Source organism: Pholcus phalangioides, unplaced genomic scaffold (genome assembly GCF_987345545.1).
Source record: "Pholcus phalangioides strain wild (caught in Gottingen) unplaced genomic scaffold, Ppha-v1.0 ptg000015l_1, whole genome shotgun sequence".
In the NCBI taxonomy this organism is placed as follows: Eukaryota; Metazoa; Arthropoda; class Arachnida; order Araneae; family Pholcidae; genus Pholcus; species Pholcus phalangioides.
In genome coordinates this window covers 31,941,764-31,960,910 of record NW_028301608.1, presented here as the reverse complement: position 1 = coordinate 31,960,910, position 19,147 = coordinate 31,941,764, and the positions used below count along the sequence as shown (strand labels likewise).

General features: G+C 35.1%; 2 protein-coding genes across 2 annotated transcripts in view; one reads left to right on the top strand and one right to left on the bottom strand.

Annotated features, from left to right (window-relative positions):
* Positions 1-362: 362 nt before the first annotated feature.
* Positions 363-11,490, bottom strand: LOC149075820 (3-hydroxyacyl-CoA dehydrogenase type-2-like). The gene is made up of 5 exons (XM_089243333.1): positions 11,416-11,490; positions 9,834-9,998; positions 7,556-7,720; positions 4,492-4,729; positions 363-834 (listed from the first exon to the last, which is right to left on the bottom strand). Exons 1-5 carry the CDS (start codon positions 11,437-11,439, stop codon positions 644-646), a joined length of 783 nt encoding a protein of 260 aa, XP_089099459.1. The 5' UTR covers positions 11,440-11,490; the 3' UTR covers positions 363-643.
* An 83-nt stretch (positions 11,491-11,573) lies between these two features.
* Positions 11,574-19,147, top strand: part of LOC149075819 (polynucleotide 5'-hydroxyl-kinase NOL9) — a 41,311-nt gene continuing 33,737 nt past the window's right edge. Inside the window, exons 1-3 of the mRNA XM_089243331.1 lie at positions 11,574-11,660; positions 16,962-17,419; positions 18,693-18,751. Coding sequence (XP_089099457.1) covers positions 16,964-17,419; positions 18,693-18,751 — 515 coding nt within the window. The 5' untranslated portion in view covers positions 11,574-11,660; positions 16,962-16,963. The remainder of the gene's footprint in view (positions 11,661-16,961; positions 17,420-18,692; positions 18,752-19,147) is intronic.

Here is a 19,147-nt window from a genome sequence, read left to right as displayed (position 1 = left end):
AATTTCAGTGTGAAAAATACTTCCGTGATGATGGGTATACAGCCATCTAGATTTCAAAGATCTTATTAGATACATGTTTAATTCTTTTTATAAATACCAGATGGCAGCAGCTATTCCACAATAGGTTTAATTTTCGGATAGGTTTAATCTTAATTTGTGGATAGATGACACCAGAAGTCTCAATGTTTAGACGTTTAATTAAGAACTATGTGAAAGGAAATTGGTACAGGCCCCTTCTCAATTTAGGGACTTGAAGTTTAAAGTATATAATATCGGGTGACTGGTCCCTATAAGGAGGAGGGTTAGAATACCATTTGAAAATTGCCAATAAAATTGTGATTACATTATTACTATCATATTCAAAAAATTCACTTTATTTTAGTGACTTTAAAATGCAGATACACATACAAGTAACAAAATGAAACAAGATACTGAAATATATATATATATGCAAAAAAAAAAAAAAAAAAATGTTCACACGCAATATACTGACATTTTTCACACAAACTATGTAAGCATTTTCTAATTTAATCAGCAAAAAAAAAAAAAAACTAAGAGAAACAGGCTTTTAAATGAGAGGTCAAAGTACACTATTTTTAGCATAAGAATAGTTTTCTAGATTTAATATGAATTTCAAAAAGCATTACAGGGTCATTCGGCATCCTCCATCGAGCCTAATGACTTCTCCATTCAACATTGTATTTTCCACGATACACTGTACGAGGTGTGCAAATTCATGCGGTTTGCCTAGTCTTTTTGGGAAAGGGGTTGTATCGCCAATGAACTTACAGATATCTGGTGGTAATGTACTAAGCAGCTCTGTGTCCATATAACCTACACGAAATCAAATATAACTTTATGACACTAAATTTAGACATCATTTTCTAATGAATGAAAATGTGAGAACAGATTATACAGTGAGATTATAATATACTCCAGATAAGTGTCTCGGTATATCTATCTATATAAGGAACAAATAATGATTGTGAGGAAACTTGATTGATGAAACTTGAGGAGTTAATTAAAGGTAGTTAATGTTAACTGAGTTAATTGAAGGTAGTTAGGAAAAGTGAAATAGTTATATAGATATTATAGTAGTAGTAGTAATAGTATGGGGAAATGTAGCGGAGAAGAAAGAAAAGTAAAAGGCTACAGAAGGTAAACGAAAGTACAAGAATGTAGGCCAGGAAGCACTGCGAGGCAGTGGTGAATTTTCAATGGGAAAGTTTAATCCGATGAGACAGGTTGTTGAATTTATGGGAAAAGCTATATTTTGGAATGTCGTTATATATGAAATCGGAGAAAATGAAAAAATGTAATAAAACAAGACCCTTGTTAAAAATAATAGGTGGGTAAAATATTGTTCGTGTCAAGCTGCAGACCGCAGCACTGGAAATCTTATGTAAAATAAGATAAGGCTAATCTTTGTCGCTGGATTTATTAAGGAATGTGCATCTAGACCAGTGTTTCCCAAAGTGGGCCCCCCTGGTGGGCGATGAAATGATCCAGGGGGGGATAGATGCTACAGATTTAACATGGGATCCTATGGGTTCACTTGAGTTGGGGGGCGATGAAAGGTAAAAAATTTCTTAAGAAGGGGGTGATGGAATGGAAAGTTTGGGAAACCATGATCTAGACTATTTCTAGGGATGTGAAACGGATCTGAATTAAATGGTTGGGTCAAAAATTATGGGTGCGTGAGATTTTACCAGAGAAGAAGAGCCAATGAAATCAAGTTTGATGGCAAAAAGTAACACAGAGGGTAAAGAAGATAATAAGATGGGCGAATGGAAAGTTTTTAAATAGCGCAAAAAGACAGAGTTAAAATTATGATTAAAATATAAACTGATTTTAGAGAAAATCAGATGTTGGTAAGAGAGTTTTAGGTCCTTGAGTTGAGAGTCAGGAAAATGAGGAGCCTAGGAGACATGGAGGAGCAATTATAAGATGTTTTTTACAAGTTTTTATTCATTGTTTGAAAGCATTAAATTTTCACAATGAAAATTTTTTGCAATGAAAAAACATCCTTTAACTCTTACCATACCATTAAAAATAGGGTGAGTTTCAATCATGTCATGAACTACATTGGCGGAAGCCTAAGGTTCTTTAGTTTTTCTTTCAAACTGAGCATAACTCTGGTTAATCTCCATAAGTAATTTATTACCAATCGAGTTGTGTTGGAAGTGTATATAAGTATGTTTGCCTAACACAGTCTGAGTGCGTATATATAGTGTCGCGTGTGAATTGTTTGTGCTGCCTAAGGTGCTGGAGCAGACCGTTTGGGAATTACTGCGGTAAAGCCAAAAGAATTTCATAGAACTAGGAAAAGGTGTTACCAGAGAAAAACGTTTGTCAGAAATCTCTCGATGAACAAATATGTATACACAGTAATCTACTGTTTTTATTAAATTCCATAATATTCAAACATATCAAAACTGATGTTAATGATTCGTTAAAGTGAAATCAATAAATACAGTACTTTTAAAAGATTCTCTTATTATTTGACATGTAATAAAAGGAAATTCGTTCATTATTGCTTCAGAAAAAATCATTGTCCATTCAATGGTAGGGCTATTGTATGGCTATCACTACAGCGACAGTGTGAAGCCTCTGTTGATAGCCAAACTTTTGAGCAGTTGCTGTGATAATCATTATTTCATGACAGCAAGTACCACTCTTCAGAAGGGAATTGCTTGAGTTCAGAGCACATAATGTAAAGGTGATTTATGCTTGTCCAACTGTTTTATCAACCTCATCATTGCATCTTTCCTTCAATCGAGCACAACTCTGATCTATTGCCATGGGCGGGCAATTTAATACGAGTGAGTTTTACGCTATAAGTGTGACAGCGTGTACCTAACAATCTGAGTATGTATCTAGTGTTGTGTATGAATATTTATTGTTGTTATTTATATTTAAAATTGAGAGAGAAGTGTAATGATTGAATATCTGTACCATTGTAGGCCTGTTGCTCTCTGGGGTGAAACTTTTTCACAGAGAAATCAGCTTGCATTCGCGCCTCGCAGTTGGGCCTGACATTGTACCATAAATTTTGAAGCATTCTGTATATGACATTAATCTATGGAAATATTTCGGATACCGGTTGATTAAAGCTACATATTAAAAAACTGCCTTTCAACCAACTGGGAATGAGGAGTGAGAAATCAACTGTGATCTGAAAAACATTAAAAAAAAATTCTGTTTTTTCTCTTTACTGGAAGAATTTGAGTTTATAAAAAGGCATCCTAATGTAACTTTTCTTTTACAATGCATAAAATATTACCTAGGGGTGGGAAGTGACTGAGTCCATTTCGGAGCAGCTTTGGAGCAGCTTTGGAGCAGCAAAATTCAGGATTTGGAGCAGTTTTGGAGCAGCAAATTCGGGATTTGGAGCAGCAAAATATGAGATTCGGAGCAGATATTTATAAATTGGAACAGTGAAATTAACAAGAATATTTTCGTTAACCCTCAACCCTTTTCAAAATAAACTGCACTGTATTTTGTTATCAAACATCTTTTCGTCAGCTTGATTGTGTTTTAGGCTTTTGACACCTTGTTTGAAAGAGCGGCTATCATAAAATTTTTTGCACCCGTCTATTTAAGATGATTTTTGCTTACTGTGGGCACTATTTGCTGCCTTGAACAGCAGCACTTCAAATGAGCTAAAAAAAATTTATAAGTTTTTAATTTTTTTATACTTGGAAAGAAATTGTTTCAAAATGGGAGAGAATTTCGTAACAATCTTCTCGATGTTTGGCGATTCAGCACTCATTATCTGGCGAGATTGGTGATCTGACACTCGCTATTTGGCGAGGTTGACGATTTAACGCTCGCTATTTGGCGAGATTGATGATTTAACGCTCGTTATTTGGCAATATTGACGATTTAACGCTCGTTATTCGGCAACATTAGCGATTTAACGCTCGTTATTCGGCAAAACTAGCGATTTAACGCTCGTTATTCGGCAAAATTAGCGATTTAACGCTCGTTATTCGGCAAAGTTTCTAAACTAACATCCGTAATTCGGCGGACATGCGCTTTTTACTCCCGGAATGAAAATTTTTTTCACGAAACATCGGGATTTAACACAATGACAATCGACTACAGTAATTTTTGCTGCTTCCAGTGACGACTTTTTTTTTTAAACGGAAACACTCGAATTTGCACTTTAAAGCTGAAAGGCATTGCAAGCCATCTTCAGTTCCACGATCACGGACAATATCGGGGTTTCGCGATGGAAAGCCCGATCAGGGGCCGATAGTTTAAGTATAGTGGAATAAAACACGCTCTTCTCTTTCGTAAAGAAACGTTTCGTGGCTAGCAGGAACAAAATGTTTTTGGCGTCCTTTCCGAAATTTCGGGCATACTGAAGCAAAATTCGCTATTTGGCGCAGAAAAATGCGAAAATACGCTATTGGAGCAGGATGGCGCAAGATATTAGTTTTGGCGCAGTGCGGCGCAATTGGCGCAGAGTTCCCACCCCTGTATTACCTGATGCTATTGAGCAGCAACGAATTCCTTGTGAGTCCAGATCTCTCGCTGCATTGAGGGTGAGTGATACAATGCTATGAGACGTAGCAGCATAAGCTGATTGGCCAATCAGACCATCATAAGCAGCAATCGCCGATGTGTTCACTATTATGCCTTTTTGTCCATCTTCATCTGGATTATTTTTCGCCATCAATGCCGATGCCAATCTTATAACGTTGAATGTTCCAGTTACATTTGTCTATGAAAGAAATATGCTTCATTATACAAGTTTAAAGTATGTTAAATTTTATATACATTTATATTTTCAGAGCATCACAAGGTTCTCAACAAAATCTGCTTCATCATTCTCCGACTGAAACTCAAAAATTTCCCCGACTTTTATTAACCCATCAAAGACGACTTTGATTTAAAAAAAAAACACTTGGAACCACTTGCACCATTTATTGGCAACAGAAAAAATTAAAATTTTGAATGGCCAATTTTCTTGCCAACCAGCCTCAATGGGTTAAATATAGTAAAACTTTTCTTCAATGAAATCGTGAGAGACCATGATTTTTTTTCCCACTGAACACAGGTTAAACACAGGTTTCCGCTTAATAAAAGTTCAATTTACATAATGTGTGAAATTATGTAACGATTTTGAATGTAATTGAAATAAAATAAAGTAATATATGCATTAGTTACTCTATAATTACTAAATATTTATCACTTGATATCATTATTCTTGATATACATTATTCTTTTAAAATACATACGTATTTACTTTACAGTATGCCGTAGATCCCGCTTTTAACATTTTATTCAAAAATTACCATGGAAAACGTTGGAAGCGGGAAAACACTTCAAATGGGAAATCCTAATATGAGAATTAGAGTTGAGACCATGAAAAAGTCATACTAGGAGAGAAAACGCTCTAAGTGGGAACATTATAAACGAGACCCACTGTATACAGTTGAATCCCATTTTAACAAATACTGATAGAGCAAACAGTTTTAACGAACACTTTTCTAATCCCCCAGATAAGTTTACATAGGAACATTGCAAAAACCCGGAATTCTTTTATAATGAAATTGCATTGTAACAAAATGATTTCTCTGGTCTCTTGAAGTTCATTTATAATGGGATTTGAATGTATCTGTACTATTTGACGCAAAGAGTATTTTCATTGCGGAATAGTGAATAAAAAAAATTAAAAACTAGTGTTTTAACCCTGGAATACTAACTCAAAAAAAAACTGATCAAAACTGCATGTTAACTGCCTATACCTCTACGTCTCCGAGACGTAGAGTTGGCATTCTAGGGTTAATTTTTTTCCATTAATCCTGTGTCTCCTGAAGTGAACAATATCACCCCCTGTGGGTGATGGAATGGTCGGGGGGGGGGGAATAGAAGCCACAGGTACAACATAGCATCCTGTGGGTTCAGTTGAGTTGGGGGACACAGTTCTAGAAAACTTAAGCGATCCGTGGCACACTTTTAGAGCACTTAAGCAGCCTCAGTGTGGCTCTGCATCCCTCAAGTTACCTGCAGCATATTCCCAGATTACTTAAGCGATCCACGGCATAATTACGCATCACTTGAGTGATGTGTGGCACAGTTCCAAACCACTTAAGCAGCCAAGACACATTTCCAGATCACTTGGATCAGTGAAACGTTTAGAGAGCACTAAAATGGCTCTATAGAGGACTTATGAATAGGGAGATTGTTAGTTCTGGTACCCACAAACTAGCGAAAAGGTTTTTCTCGTTTTTGGTACACCAAGTAAGATGCCATTAAGAATATTTCATATTTTTATGAAGGATGGTTGATGATGTAAGCATCATCCAAACCCCCTTGTCAGCAAATCGGTCCCCCATCCCATCGATACTGACGTAATATACTTGAATGATCCCTAAGAATTTTCTACATGTAGTTCCCATCCATTGTCGATTCAATTTCAGTAAACAATTTTGCTTAAAAATCATACTAAATATGCCAGTCATTATGCTGTAATGCAAAATGCTGTTGTTATTTCCAGGTTTTGTCAACATCTGTATAAAGATTCACACTATCTGAAGATGTCACTTTCCGCTATCCATACAAAGGTTTTTAACAGCTGGCTGATGAAAGATATATTTTGGAAAGGGAGAAAATTCATTCATTCTTTCCAATGAGGGAGAAAATTCAATAAATTTTCGCTTTTTCCTTTATATCTTCGTATCAGCCAGCTGTTAAAAACATTTGTAAGATTCACCCTACACTGTATTTTTTCGAAATGACGACATTTACTTCATGTCTTTACTTTGTTCTGGAAATCCAACCCTTACACTGATTTCTCCCATAGAAAATCCTGCTCTTCCAAAAAATACTGTCATAAATTCAGGAAGCAACTGCTTTGCAACATGGCTTATCAAAATGACAGAATCAAGTACAGAAACGGTTTTTGCTAATGTATGAATGGATGATGTAGAACTCAATATTGGCAAGCAGAGAGATTGCATAAAAATTTTGGTATAGCACTTTAACATCTTGTGTTACTCCCTGGTCTATTAGTTGTGAAACATTTGTATAGTGTTTATTTGAAATTTTTCATTATGACGATACAATTTTCCTTTCCGTTTCTATGTCAGACAGGTTTCATTTAATCAAAGTTTTTTTAATGTATATTTTGGAATTGAAATCCGAGGACAAAGACTTTTTTCATTAAAGACAGGTTCCCACTTACAACAGGTTCCGTTAAAGACAGGTTTTACTGTGTTGCCTGCATATTTCCCTGACTTTTGCCAAATATTTTATATTTTCCCCAAATTCTCCCTGACTTTCCAGGTCCCTGGGAACAATGAATTACGAGACAATGGAAAAAATTGTCGTTCAGTCACTTACACTTTTTTTAGGGTAAAGATTATACATATTGCTCAAATTAGAAGGTAAAATTTTGCAACTGAATAGAAGAAAAAAAACAACAAACAAATGGGCAACAAATGTGTGCTTAAAATTTAATAATAAAGAGCTGAACAGCTCTTAAGTTAATAAAGCTTAGCTAATAAGCAAAACAGTGAGAAAGTGAATTCAAAACACATATTACTCTGACTAATTTTTCCATATCACTCAATAAGTGAGGACGCTCCTTTAAAAAATTGTACAGCTTGAATGCCACACTTATGCCAGCACAATTGACAGCAACATTTAACCTCTGAAACTTTGATTCTGTCACCTCAAGGACTCTCTTTACGTCATCCTCTTCAGCAATCTTCATGAAAGGAAAAAAAACACTTAACGAATATAAAACTCATGAAACATTTGCAACTTGAAATACAGAAGTTTTCAATGAGAATGTCTTAAATGTAATATGTTGTGAATTGAGTATTTGTTAACTATATCTCAAGCCATCATTTTAATGTTGTGTATTTAATTGAAAGCATTTTAAAGATTTTCTAGCTCAGTAGCACTAAATAGATCTCTCAAGGGGGATATATTCCCTAATCTTACTACAGAAAATTTCAAGAAAATTGTGAATTTTATTTAAGTAATAACCTTGAATAAGAATGAAAAACAAATATCAATCTGATTAATTGAAAAGGGGAAAAGCTTTAAAATAGAATCAAGTTTACTCATATTTCTGTTCCTTTTATTTTCTTAATGTTCAATGCTATGCAGAATACTTGAACCAAAGCAAAATGATTAGTTTGGGACATAAAAGTGTAAATACAGTTGATTCTCATTTTAATGAACACCATTATAGCAAAAATCTCTCATTTTAATGAAAACTTTTCTTCCCCCATATAAGTTTACATAGAAACAATGTAAAAATCTGAAATTCCATTATAACGAAATTTTGTGAGATTAAGAAGTGATTTCTCCAGTCACTTGGAGTTCGTTATATTGGGATTCAACTGTATTTCCATTGTAACCTTTTGCCTGTAGTAACATCATTTTGAATTGCACAATAAGGATTTTCGAGAATTGAACAAATCATTATACTGGCAAGTAATAACAATAATGCAAGACTATATAATGAATTTGCTTCACTCCATCACAAAAATTCATTATAAAAAAATGTTTCAAATGCAAAGTAAATGAACAAAAATGGGAGAATTTGATAAAAGTTTTGTGTTACAGCAAAGTGAACGTTCTACCACTAAGCTACATCCTCTATGTGAAAACCATCGCTGTATAACAGCAGGGATTCTTGTACAATTTTACTTTAGCTCAACTTTTTACATTGCTCAAGCCTCATCTATCTTCAGACGATTCAGTGGTAGCACAAATTGTCATGGCATAACTGATTTGGAATTCCAACCCTGCTACACTGGAACCAGTATGAAATGGAATGTCAAGAGACAAACAATATTCTGTTTTTGACACGTTTCAGTTTTATAAAGGTGCTCATCCAAGCACTAAACATTCATAGGACTATAATTTGATTCCATTCAAGACAGGTTTCCTTCTCACACAGTATCCATCTCAGAAAGGTTTCGAGATGGATGCTGTTTTCCATACAACGTACTGCTTTCAATTATAGTAAAACCTCTTTTTTGCAGATATGGTTGGGACAAAAAAATTCTTCCGTAACAGAGGGTAGACCTTTAATTACGGGTTTGAAATGCATACTTTTATTATACACGGGGGAAATTATTATTTGGCCGTAAAAGAGCAGTGAAAGTATCTGAGGCATGTCTGTTAAGAGGTATTCACTCTACTAAAATGCAATGTAATAATTCCAATCTACTTGCATAAGGCAGTTTCAACCCCCCCCCAATAAAAATAAGTAAAGCCCCGACTGATGTCAGGGCACCATACAGGGTGTTGTAACATATTCTTCTGTAATCACTGGTATAGAGACTTGACTGTCCCAAAACCGAATGTTCTGCATTGCCCTGAAATGAGCCTTCAGTTGACTGAAAGTGTTCCGAGGTAAAATTTCCTATAATTATAGAAAAAACATTAAGTGTTAGTTTTCTCATAATTTCTTAAATCTCTTTCCCAGATTGTTCTACAACTTATCACAGTTTTTGTATGGTATGCTTTGAAGCTTGATTTTGTTTGCAAAAGCATCTAAAGCAGTGATTTTTTAACATGTCTACAAGCATCCTCCACGAGATATTTTGGGGTAAAATTATGAGGAACATTTTTGCAATACGCATGTGATTATCAACCAGTTAGGGTGTTACAGCATTTAAGGGTTGTCTGAGATCGACTAATAATACAAGATATTTAAAATTTCCTAGGGTACATTCAATGAGAAAAGTTTAGGAACCCCTGATCAAAAAGGTGTCACTTATTAATTGATTCTAAATTACTTAGTAGCAATTGAAGTACACTTTGCACGGGAAATTAAAAAAATTAAACAATAAGGAATTTACATCTGCGGGAACATAAACACAATCTTTTCCCAATTCCTGAGCAACTTCTTCACCCTTTGAAGTCTTTAAATCACATATTACAACTTTGGCACCATGCTGTAAAAATCTGTCAGCTGTGGCTCTACCAAGACCTGAAGCACCTCCAGTAATGAGGGCTACAAGATTCTAGGAAAAAAATAAAGGTATTTTATAAGAACTTATTATACATGTAAGCAAAAACAATAGATAAAATCACTTTGATTGAGCTAATTCAGAATCATATGCACAGTTCAATACATATTATACAATACTTCCTAACATTTTCATCAATCATTATGTAAATAAAATGTATTTTGCGACTCATAAATGAGTCTGTATTTATGCTCAATGGACCCAACAAAAGAAAAAATAACCCCACATATAGCCTATCAGGTGCAAGACTCTTTTAAGCAAAAAAAATCCTATAAACTTTATGGCATAAACAAATGATAGTACAGTCGATCCCACTTGTAACATTTTCCCGCTTTGTACACATTTTCATGATCTCAACTCTCATTAATTCTCATTGAGAATTCCCGTTCAAAACATAAAAAAATTAAAATTAAAAGACTGCTTTAAAATTCCCATGCCAACCTGTTGAGTTGTCCTGTCACATGTTTCAAGCCCAAGCGTCATGGCAAAATAAAAGCGAAATTGCATCGATCATAATTATAATATAGATGTGAGACAAGTGTTTCATTTATTTTCAAAAGGTATGGCAAGCCAGTGTGCATAAACTACAGGCTAAAATACTGACATTGTGAATTCGGATTCATGGGAATTCTGAAACGGGATTCAATGAAATCTGCTATACATCAAACAAACGTGCAGTATGGCGTGACTTCAAAAGATCCGGCAAGGAGAGTGGCATCATTGTAACTCTTCTGCCATACACCGAATAAACACCAAGCTCTATATAGGCTACGTATCCTCCGCCTAATGTTATAGCTCATTGCTAGGCAGCAACTGGGGGTGGGGGAGAGCAAGCGAGTATGGTCCTCAGGCACTACATCAGAGGGGTGCCATATTCACCCTCTATAACTGCTCCTCCCCTTCTACATTACACAGGGCGCCAAAATGCATGCTTGCCTCCTGCTGACAAAATATCTAGTTGCAGCCACATGTAATGTCACAATGTGCCTTCACATGTTTATTTTATCATGCCACAATCGTTCAATGAATAATAACAAGGGCAATAAACGTTGGATAAATAAATATGTTTATATAAAACGCCTTTTTTTCACCTAATAAACTAGCCGCAGAGTTTTCAATTAACATTACTATCATTATATCTTACTTGAAATCAGTAACGTGTTATTGGCGTACTCGGGGGGTGGGGGGGGAAGAGAAAGTTCAACCTCTCCTAGCCTACGCCAGTGCTTGAAATTAGCTATTTAATTCAACCAGCATACATGGCTGGGAAATACATGGTAAACACAAAAATACATACATTCATAAATACAAAGTAGTAACAAGATTCGGTAGGAAAAACTTCATTAGAAGCAATAGAAAATATCATATTAAAAAAAAATTACAGGATAATTGTAATTAATAACTTTCTCACCTTGAATGTTCGGTAGGAAGCCATGCCGTAATTTTTTTTGTTTACATTCAATGAAATAGCCGGTGTTGCCACAACGATGTGCCTAATTTCTCTATGATGGGCTGACAGAGACAGATCAGTGTCAATCAGGCTGTAAGCCATTTAGCGCATGAAACTGTATAATATTTAATAGTGATTGAGAAGGAAGCCGAAAAAAAAAACACGTTTTGCGTCAACTTGTTTATATTTCAGTTAGTTGCATGCCGGTAAGTTAAATGTTTTTATATAAAATGACTGTGTAATTAATTATTTGGATTCAATTATTATCTCTAGATAGAATTAAGTATTGATTTATTTATATGGGAAATCTATCTCACACATTGATATAGAATCCAGTAGAGATCGAATCCAGATTTATTAATTCGCCATTGGATTAGCGAGGATCTCGAATTACTATTCATTACCGCAAATAAAAAAGATATGCGTGCCATTGAATGATAAACCTTAATTGTCATTTCCATCAATGGCATGGATTGCCTGAACATATGCGCATTATTGCGTATTTGCTATTAATTTCGACGCATTTGTTAATAGTAGAGCTAGGTAACCTGTACACGTTTATCTTGTGATACGTGCTGAAAAGAATATTTAGGTGCCAGCCCAGTTTCTTAGGGTAAATTCTTAGTATTCGAATTACCGTGTTTTGGCAATTTTTTTTTTTTTTTATCTCCCAACTCCTTGTCAGAAACTTATCCAGTCCGTCACAGTGTTTTAAGACACACTCAGTTTATTGCTAATCTAGTCATGGCTCGTTTTCTTCACCCCACAGATACGTGAGTTTCAGGAGAGTAACCGGCACTCCTCAAACGAGATACCCCCTGATGGATCAGCTTACTGAATGCTCGTTAATTTTTTGGCAGCACCAGGGAACGCCGTCACTTATACCATTATAGGGGGAGGGGCAACTTCATTGGAGCATTGCAGGTTGGGCAATCATAACTTGAGGCTATTAAACCCTGCTGCATATAAGAATCCACATCGGATTTTGGCCCAACCAGCTGCAACTGATGAAAAATATAAAAATCAACTCACTCGCCATAGCAATAATAATAAGAAAGAAAAAAATGCCATAAAAGGACACGAGACGAAACAATGTGACAGCAGAAACAAAAGAAATGATGAAAGAAATGAATGTTATCGCTTGGAGTACCAGTAAATCACCGGAGAAACAATGCTAGTGAAATTATAGTTTTTTTGGGTACACCACGGATGATTTGGTGACTTGTCGAAATTGGTGAGAAAAGGTAATTCGTCTATTGAGACAATGCGTCGGTGAGCAAATCGACAAATGAAAAGGAAAGAGAGATGAGAATATAGCAGCGAGCAAGGAACGTAGCACATATAGTGGGTGCGTTTGATATAGCAGAGAGTATATTGAATAGAAACTCGCAATCTCTCTCACAGCTTGGTTTTTTTTAATGAAAGGGAACCGCTTCTGTGTAAGGGACACGGCAACTTTTTTTCCGATGATAAGTCACCAGCGCCAGCACACTGTGGTGTTCTGCATTGCCGTTGCCTGCTGGGTTGTCATTGTTCTAGAATGTTCTTTGTTTAAAAAATACAGCGAGGTGGCACTGGTGGTTTTCTATTGTTTCTAGCGCATCTTTTGAAACTTCCAACTGCCATTTTCAAACGTGTCTTTATTCTCTCTCTTTTTTCTTCCAAATGACGCCACCTTATAGCCGCAGCTTTTTGAATGATTTGAAAAATCGTTGGAGATTAGTTCATTTTCTCTTCCTTCCATATATATAATGTAGTGTGTGGGTCTGATTAACTATTGGATATCTCTTCCTTCAGGTTGTACCTTTAATATTTTCCAATATTTATTTTCTACATACAGGATGCCCCTGTGTCATTTTTATTTATTTTTCTTATTTAAATGAATCTGGATTCCTGAAAGAGTCTGGGTTTTAATTTATAATACATAAAATATATTTATTTATACAACACACAGGACCGGTGTTTATTTAAAAGAATCTGGATTTCCGGAAAGGGAGTCCGGGTTTTAATTAATGATACACAGAATATATTTATTTATACAACATGCAGGAACCCTTGTTCATTTAAAAGAATCTGAATTCCTGGAAAGAGAGTCCAGGTTTTAATTTATAATTATTTTTAATATTATAATTATGGTTGTTGGTTTTAGCATGTTTATGCTTGCTTGCACGTCAATAGTGTCTCGCAGCCTCGTATCATATTTATTAACCCAGAAATCATATTTATTAACCCAGAAATCGTATGTATAATCCAGATCTTATTTGTTTCATTTCTCTTTTGTTTCATGATATTTTTCATATTGTTTTCATTATTTTCTATGCTTGTGCTTTTTTTTTCGGCACCCGTAATGTGTGTAACGGCGACTTGTGATGGGGTCGTTGGACATGTTTGGCACCGAAAATCGCCAACCTGTCCCTTATACCGAAGCTGTTCCTCTACATGTTTTCCTGTGGCACTTGAGTGTGATCACTTCCCAAAAAATCAATAATATTTTCTACTAAATTTATGAGTAAAAAATTGAGAAAAATATCAAGTTTATCAATGAGCCCCTGCTGTTTAAATTTGTATTATTAGCATTGGCGGGATGGCAGAAGTGTAAAATCTGCCCCTTTACACCGTTCGAATAGCTTTATAATATTGACATACATAGAAAAGAAACAAACAGATAAAACTTGCTAATTTTTCTACTGAAACAAACTCAATTTTTTTTTAATTCACACTCTCATATACATTTCCCCACATGCTGTGCATAATAAATTAGCTTAAAACTCAAAATATAAATCATTTTTGGTTTGGTTGAGCACGTGCGCACAAAAAAAGTTTGACGGGAAATTTATGAAAATTATTCGGTACTTGCTGTTTCCATTTGATCGTCCACAACATTTGAAGTATGCAGAGAACTTAGTGTCCATGATTCTAGTAACATTTTTGACCCCACTACTGCTTTTTAATGGCAAAGCCCTTTGATGACCATCTTGAAACCACATACAAGCGAGCAAAGCCGCGAAAGCAAAATATCTTGATTCCTTCACTATTATCATTTGTCATAGAGTTCCCGGCCCGTTGCGGTGCACACCACTATATGCAGGCGTATTGGAACCCACGTGTTTGATTTTGCTGCTTGGACCTCTTCTTCCCTCATTGCTTTGCTCTCCGCCTGACTGTTTTCAGGCTTAGGAGCCAAGCATGGTATTTTGCACAAGATAAATGGTCCTAAATAATGTTTTATTTTACTTTTCCTATGTTAAAAGACAGTGTTATGAAATCAGAAATTTTGTGTGTGTCCCCCCAGACTACCATTTATACATTCACTCCCATTTAGCAAATTTAAAACAGCTATAGTGTAATTCCTTTTGGCAATGTGTTGGAGATTTTGTTCTTCCGCAAGAAAAACGTTCGAAAGCATGACAACGACAAGTCACCAAATCAAATTTTAATCTTTAATTCACAGATGAATGCAATCACGTGCATATATCACAAACGACAACCATCACGCAAAAATGTGCTAATTCTTTTTTTTCTGTTCCCAATGAAATACTGCACTCACAACCCCATCTATTGATCTTTAATTTCTGATCGTCTGAAATTTCTTCACTATTATTACTACCAATCTAGGGATGACTTCACCCAATGGCAAATTTACAGCCCAAAGGGAATGATAATAATAATATCTGACGGGAAAAAGCCAACAGAAGAAAATGTTTGATCAAGAAGAAAAGTGCCAACAGGCTAAAAAAGAAAAAAAAGAATTGCACTGTAGTTGTTTCAAAAATAGTTTTTCAACTTGGGGACATAAATGTGAGCTGATATTTTATTTGAAAAAGTCTCTCCGCAGAGAGCAAGTAGATCTTCAATACAATACAGACATATCATAAAAATTCGGGTATCTGCCATTTTTTCATTCCAAAATATGGAAGAGATAGTGGCACGTATACACTCAGAACATGTGCTTCCCCCCCCCCCCCCTCACAACAAAGGTTGGGCTGATAGGACGTGGGGCGATTGCGATATATATCTATCTTTTTTCATGTTATAATTTCACTATCGAAGGGCCCATGAAAAGTCTGGCTCAAGGCCCACCAAAGATCCCAGCTTATGGGCCCTACCCATCTCATCAATGGCAGTAAATTGCAATATAGCAATATGGCCAATTTGTCCTTAAAGGGGGGGGGGGGGTGTGACCGCATCTGATTGGTGTCCATTAAGAGGGATTTTACTGTAATTTTGGGCGTTTGAGGCTAGGGAAGTGGCCTCAGTCATTCAAACTATTAATATGCATTCTAATAATATACATATGCAGGACTTGACAAATCTCAGGTCGCCATGGTAAATAGAAAATTAATATCGACATCCAAAATTTTCTGAATGTGCTTGCTGGATTACAGGAATGATATAACATTTTCTGATTTCATTACAACTTTATTCATTTTTTAACATGGGAAGGAGTTATATAAATTCCCAAAAAGGTAGGGAAAACATTATTTAGGACTTTTTTCAAAACGAAAATCATGCTTTGCTCGAGAGAAATTCAGCTGGTGCCTAAATATATTTTTGATTCGTCAACCTCTGTTCATACTCATACAATGTTTTTTCCGTAATTTGTACTTTCACAAATTAAAATAATAGAAGGAGCTGAAAATGCTTAAAATATCCAAGTAAAACAAACTGGCTGTTAAAAAACTAAAACTCACAGACAAACATATAACAATGTTGAAATTAGCATTTATCTCTTGAAAAATTCAAAAAAGGCATTTTACTGAAAAAATTTAAAAATGGATTAGGAAATGGAATTTTTTTAAATGGAAAATTTATAGCATTTTGCATACTTTTATGGCACACTTCTTGGCTCTAGTTAAATGTCAGGGTTTGATAAATCCAAAGCGTCATATCAACTAAAAAATTGGCATTGCTGCCTGAAATTTTCCCAAGGTGATGACTAAATGGGAGTCTGAAGACAACACAGCATTTTCGGAATTTTTGTGTTCTTTTCCCCTAAACATGCGAAGTGGTCACCAAGTTCTGGAAAAGTGTAAAAAATTATTGTTTTTTTTCTTTTTGAAATAAAAGGAATACCTTTGGTTCCTAGAAAGGTTGGCTGATGCCAAATTTTCTTTTCCATTTGTCAAACTCTGATATAGTATGCCTATTATTCCCATTGCAAAATATCACTAGTGCATCAAGTCAAACTTTGTTTAAAAAATTCTTGCTTGTAATTGCAGAACACTCGTTATCTAAAGATTTTATATATTTGTTTTGTTTAGATTGGGAACTTTAAATAAATCCTTATTAGTTTTGTAAAAATTTAATTTTTGAGCTGCCATTATGTAACTAAATCAAGATTTTTTAAAATTGGATTATAAAAGTTATACAAGCACTTATAGTTTTGAGCCCAAATATCATGATAAGCTTAGTGTGTTTAAAAATTTAGTTTTATGTCTAACCATTTCGAATTGAATCAGTTTTTAATATTCGTTTGGCAATTGATTTTTGTCTCACTATAATTATAGACATGCCAGGCCGTGGTCCAAGCTCCACCATGTCACGTAAGTTGAGATCGAGATCTCAGAATGAAGCAAACAACACAGGAAGTTCTGTTGATTGCAGCATGTCTCATACTTCATATGACTGCTCATTTACCAGTGTTTTCGATCTCTCAAATGAAGAAGATTCCAATGTTTCCAAAGACACAGATCTCTGGAAAACGGCATGCGAAGATAGAAACTCTGTAATCACTCACACTGATCATGATTCTTCAGATGAAAATATGAATGTTTCAGATGTAGGTTCAGAGCCTGAAGCTTTGTCTAGTGAGGATGAAGAAGAAAGCTTTCCTGGAGTTTCTGATGAAAACGATGAAGATGATCAGACCACTTATTCAGATGGCAAATCCATTTCAAGGTCCTTCAAGCAAAGCACTCCAAAACCTTTTGACAGAGCAATTTTGCACGATGCGATTGAAAAAAGGGTAAACTTCTCATGCATATTAATACAAATACAAAGCCACAACAGGCAAAATGCCCAATGAGGTGGGTGAAAAAAAGATGCCCATAACAAGTATAGATGTCATATATTACTAAAATACAACACCAATTAAAAATACAATCAAAAAATTGTAAACAATAAACACACACACACACACACACACACACACACACACACACACACACACACACACACACACACACACACACACACACACACACACACACACACACACACACACACACACACACAAACAAACAAACAAACAAACAAACAAATAAAATAAAATATACAATGTTCATAAGATTTATTTATGGTTTCTTTTTCTTAGTATGAATAGCTTCTCAATTTACCCCATGTTTATTATATTTCTTTTTAAACGTGCCAATTGTGTTAGAATTTACTACCCCCCAGGGGTTAGCTATTCCATTTATTAACAATCCTTGTAGAGAAAAATTCTCTGTGACACCATAACCTAGAATTGTCGTTTACCAATCGATACTGGTGCCCCCCTTGACAAAGCAGTCGATTGACAGTGTACTAATAATTCATGGGCCATCCTATCCATCCCGTTGAAAATTTTGAACACTTCTATCATATCTCCCCGACACCTGCGTTCATCCAATGTAAACATATTCAAAAAATGAAGTCTCTCTTCTCAAGCCCAGTGTGTTAAGATGTTATTTACAATAATATCTGTTACTGTGTTGCCTCATTCAACAAGTTTATTGACTTGCAAATTATCCATGTTGTGATATTTTTTGCTGAAACACAGTTTTGGCAAGGAAATGAGAGAAATTTCCAAACAGCCAGCATTAGTTTGGTCAACTGATAGAATAGCTTTGAGCATACACTCCTTTTGAACAAGTCTGTCCCTTTTCTGTTTTGATGGGGATTTTTTGTTCGTAAGATTTTGATTTGAGTCTAATAATGACAGACCATTCAATGACAATTGGCTACTTTGTGCTGATTGGTGATGGCTATCACAATGTCACATTTTTCCAAAGGGGAAAAGATTCTGAAGATTTTATTTTGTCATGAAAAATCCGCCCTACTTTTTAAAAATCCCTTTAATATTTGTGTACACTTTCTGTAAGGAATTTGAATCCGTGCGAAAACCTTTGTAATTCTCAGTCTCTAAGGTTTGGCAGCTATGGTATTAAGGAACTTATTTTATGATGATAAAAAATTCAATAATTTTTTAAACAATTGCTGCCATGCTCCTTCAATTGAAATGTGTCCTTGTCTTTGAATAGAGCTTGAGGAAAGAAAGGGAAAGTTCTGGTTCAGTTGAAAGAAAGGCCAGTGATATAAGGTAAGTTAATAATTATAATTTACGAAACTAAAATTATTTTCAGACCAGAAAAGCTCTATGTTTAAATTATTTTTAAATTAAGCTCTTGTTTTAAAATGTTTTCTGTTGGTTTTCTCCCCATTTTTTCTTGTTTCATGTTTTACATAACTAATTGAATATATCTCTTCAAAATAATAGTTTTCATAGGACCAGAGAAATATCCGCTATCAACAGGGACTTGAGGGATTAGCATAAATAAGGACTTAACCCTATAGTGAATGCTTTTGCCAACTAGCAACATCTACTTTTAATATGTTTCTTTTCTGTTGCCAATTGGTAACTTCATGTTTGAGACATTCATTATTCTATTTTTTCCCCATTTTTGTTCAAAAACCATTCACAGATGGCAGTAAAACT

Bases quoted from the DNA above. Each gene is read 5' to 3' on its own strand.
- LOC149075820 (XM_089243333.1), bottom strand. From the start codon at position 11,439: ATGGCTTCCTACCGAACATTCAAG. The intron at 4,730-7,555 runs GTAATATGTGTT...TTTCTTTCATAG, and splicing joins ATATGGAAAAATTAGTCAGA to ACAAATGTAACTGGAACATT. The intron at 835-4,491 runs GTAATACAGGGG...GATTTCGTGTAG, and splicing joins TTGCTGCTCAATAGCATCAG to GTTATATGGACACAGAGCTG.